Below are 3495 nucleotides of genomic sequence, written 5' to 3' on the forward strand. Positions count from 1 at the left end.
GATCACGAGCAGAAGTAGTGGGGAGCATCTTGGCCATGTGTTGAGGGGGATTCTTTGGGGTTTGAATAATTCACCTCTGGAACATGTGGGTGTTTCGTTCAACATGCTTAAACAACCCTTATTCAGGGACCTTTTGAGCGGGATGGGTTACTCAACCTGAAGAAAATTCTAACTGGGCCCCACCTGCAAGGTCATGTGCTGTTTATCTTGATATGAGATCACCATGTCGCGCACATATGGTTGTGATGCATGTGCCTGGTGTACCCTTTCAGACGGGTAGTCATGATGGGTATACTGGGCTTCGTATATTTTACCCCAGTGTCACTTTGATGGCATGCTCTGCTCGCTCACTCAATAATAATAATAATAATAATAATAATAATAATAATAAATAAATAAATAAATAATAAATAAATAATAATGTTGATGATGATGATGATGATAATAAGGTTGTCTACAATAAGTGATTAGCTGATTATCTACCTCGACAACATATTAATTTATTAATTTTGTTCTTTCTTTTTGGTGTGTTTTTCAGTCTGAACAAAGCAAGGTTATCCTTCCCTTGGTGAAAATGAGAGCACAACCATCTGCATTAGATTAGCAACGAGAAAATCTGCTGATAAAAAGAAGAAAAAAATAGACGAAGAACGGGAAGAAAGACGTAAAGAAAAGTAAAGAAAATAAAAGAAGAAGAATTAAAAGAATAAAAAAAAGGTGAAAATTGCTGACGATGAACATGATGATGATGATGGAAAATAACCAAACGCCCACCTTCGAAAGTGTTTTTGGGTGCCAGACGATCGACTACACGTTTGAAAATATATCCATTGACAACATGTCCGCCTCGCAATTCGGTGCGGAAAACTGTTTGTTGGATACGGTGCAGATGGACGTTGGCGATAAGATCTATGCCTTCTCGACACCGGTGATTTTTGCTATGGGCATATTGGGTAACTCTATTTCGTTGAAGATATTCTTATCGAAAAATTTCCGGCGCCAAGCAGGCGGCGTGTATTTGGCGTCGCTGTCTTGTGCCGATATATTCGCTTTGGTATTCTACGTTATGACAGAATGGCTGAAGAAAATACCGCTGTTTCTAATGTACAGACGTAAGATACCCGTCTTAGATACAGAAGGAATGTGCCAAATGATACAGTTCTTATCATACACGTTCCGTTTTCTTTCTTCTTGGCTGGTAGTCATATTCACCGTCGAAAGATACATTGGTGTGTGTCATCCCTTCAAAAGGCTCGAATGGTGCACGACGAAAACAGCGCGAAGAAGCATAGGGTTTCTGGTGATCCTTTCGCTCGCCATCAACTCTTATAAACCTGCATTGACCAAAGTTTATCGACTTCACGGCGACTTAACAAAGTGTACCGGAAATTTAGACTACAGATATCTTTCGTTCGTCTTGGACAGTATCTATGCCGTCTCCATTACATTTGTACCGTTCGTATTTATCTTCATGCTCAACGTGCTTATTATTCGAGCATTGGTCCGTTTAAAGCGAAGGCAAAAGACCAACCAGGTGAAAGCCAAAGAAGCTGTCGGTCGAACAGACTTCACACTTTTATTATTGATGATATCCTTCTGTTTCATAGCGTTCAAACTTCCATTTTTCGTTATCTGGTGCCAACAGTTCTTCTTCACCATTAAACTGGAGAGAAGTGACTTAGACGAAATCAACGACCACAATAGGCTGTTGGTAATGAAAGAAGCTCTGAACATATCTAGAATCATATTTTACATGAGTTACGTTACAAATTTCTTTCTCTACAGTTTTGTGGGGTCTTCCTTCCGTCTTGAATTGAAGCGACTATTGTCATGTCGCCACAAGAAAGGACGTAGCAACAACTGGACGCCACAACGAACATATTTACGTTCCGAAATAAGCCATGTGGAATCCTTTCACCGTAACACGACTGGTAAGCACCAGAGTATAGATGAAGTATGAAAATTCATTTTGAAAGACAGTAATGGTGTACGAAAGCAACATTGCGTGAACAGCGCACAAGAACAAAACTAACGGACAAGAAAACGATCCCCGGTTTGACGCAAATGAACGTTCGTATACACGTGATACAATGGAACGGAACTAAAAGAATTGATGAGCTTGTTCCTGCACACATGCATACATAAAACATTCATGCAGATTTCTTCATAATTTTCATTTATTCATTTATAAATATAACTATATAAATATATACATATATATGTATGTATATGTATATATATATTATATATATATATTATATATATATTATATATATACATATATATGTATGTATATGTATATTATATATATATATATATATATATATATATAATATATATATATATATATATATATATATATACATATATATGTGTATGTAAATATGTATATCTGTTATTGGCTTTCATTATTGGAGGTTAAAGTCGATAACATTGACTCAAATAACTTGGCTGTTACTTTATAGACATCTGAAGATAAAAAAAAAACAACGTCAGAACACATACATACACACATACATACATACATACATACATACATACATACATACATACATACATACATACATACATACATACATACATACATGTATACATATGAACAAAAAAAAAACAGAAAAAGTTTCGAGTTTATTACGGACGAAAGAAGATATCCACATTTTTATCAAAATATGCTACTGGCTTCAGTTGTTTTATATGATTATTTAATCAGGTTGAAAGGGAATAGAAAATAAATTGAAATAAATTAAATTAAATTAAATGGCGCTGGTTGATGAATTTTATAAGAAAAGCATATGACTTCCCAAAACTGGTATTATAAAAAATTAATTTGAACTGTCTTTCCAATTAATTTTACTTCTCTTACAGTATGACTAATTACTCTTATAAAACAATTGAAACCGGTAACAAATTTGATTTTAAAAAGCTTTTTTTATCCATGATGAGGGTCTCAAAGTATTTTCTTCTCTTTGTTTTTTAATAAACATTTACTTTTGTGAAACCTCTTAATCTTATCAATATAATATGCTATATATAACATACACGTGTGGGCGGATGCACGTTTTGATGGGTTCCGTGTGAAATTTTGAAATCTTTGAAAATCTGTAATATTTTATTCACAAAAATTGATCCGTGAAAAGGGTGAAATCCAAATTCCAATGAACGATAATGAGCATTACATTCACCAGCTTGAAACGGAAAGCAGCAAACAGCCCACTTACTGAAATCGAACCACATACCTCTTGCTTACCAATGTAAACCTACCTATCGGTAATGCTACAGAACTCCAGTCGATCGGTTTTCTGAAATTAGTTACGACTTATTTCTGCTTTTTTTAAGCGAATTAAAAGGGGATCCTTCATCAGTCACTTAGCGCTAGCAAGATAGGTGCTGCTTCTAATGTGGCAACATGATGAAGCGTCCCACCGCGGCTCGAAGTCTGCAACGAAAAATAAGTACATGAATACCTTTGTACATGGTTTGAATCGAGATCAGTTG

General features: G+C 35.3%; 1 protein-coding gene across 1 annotated transcript in view; it reads left to right on the forward strand.

Annotated features, from left to right (window-relative positions):
- The window catches only part of LOC115231777 (growth hormone secretagogue receptor type 1-like), a 15903-nt gene extending 13691 nt beyond the window's left edge, over positions 1-2212 (forward strand). The window contains exon 2 of the mRNA XM_029801724.2: positions 539-2212. Coding sequence (XP_029657584.1) covers positions 734-1960 — 1227 coding nt within the window. The 5' untranslated portion in view covers positions 539-733 and the 3' untranslated portion in view covers positions 1961-2212. The remainder of the gene's footprint in view (positions 1-538) is intronic.
- Positions 2213-3495: the final 1283 nt, after the last annotated feature.

Source organism: Octopus sinensis, unplaced genomic scaffold, assembly GCF_006345805.1.
Source record: "Octopus sinensis unplaced genomic scaffold, ASM634580v1 Contig18872, whole genome shotgun sequence".
Lineage (NCBI taxonomy): Eukaryota > Metazoa > Mollusca > Cephalopoda > Octopoda > Octopodidae > Octopus > Octopus sinensis.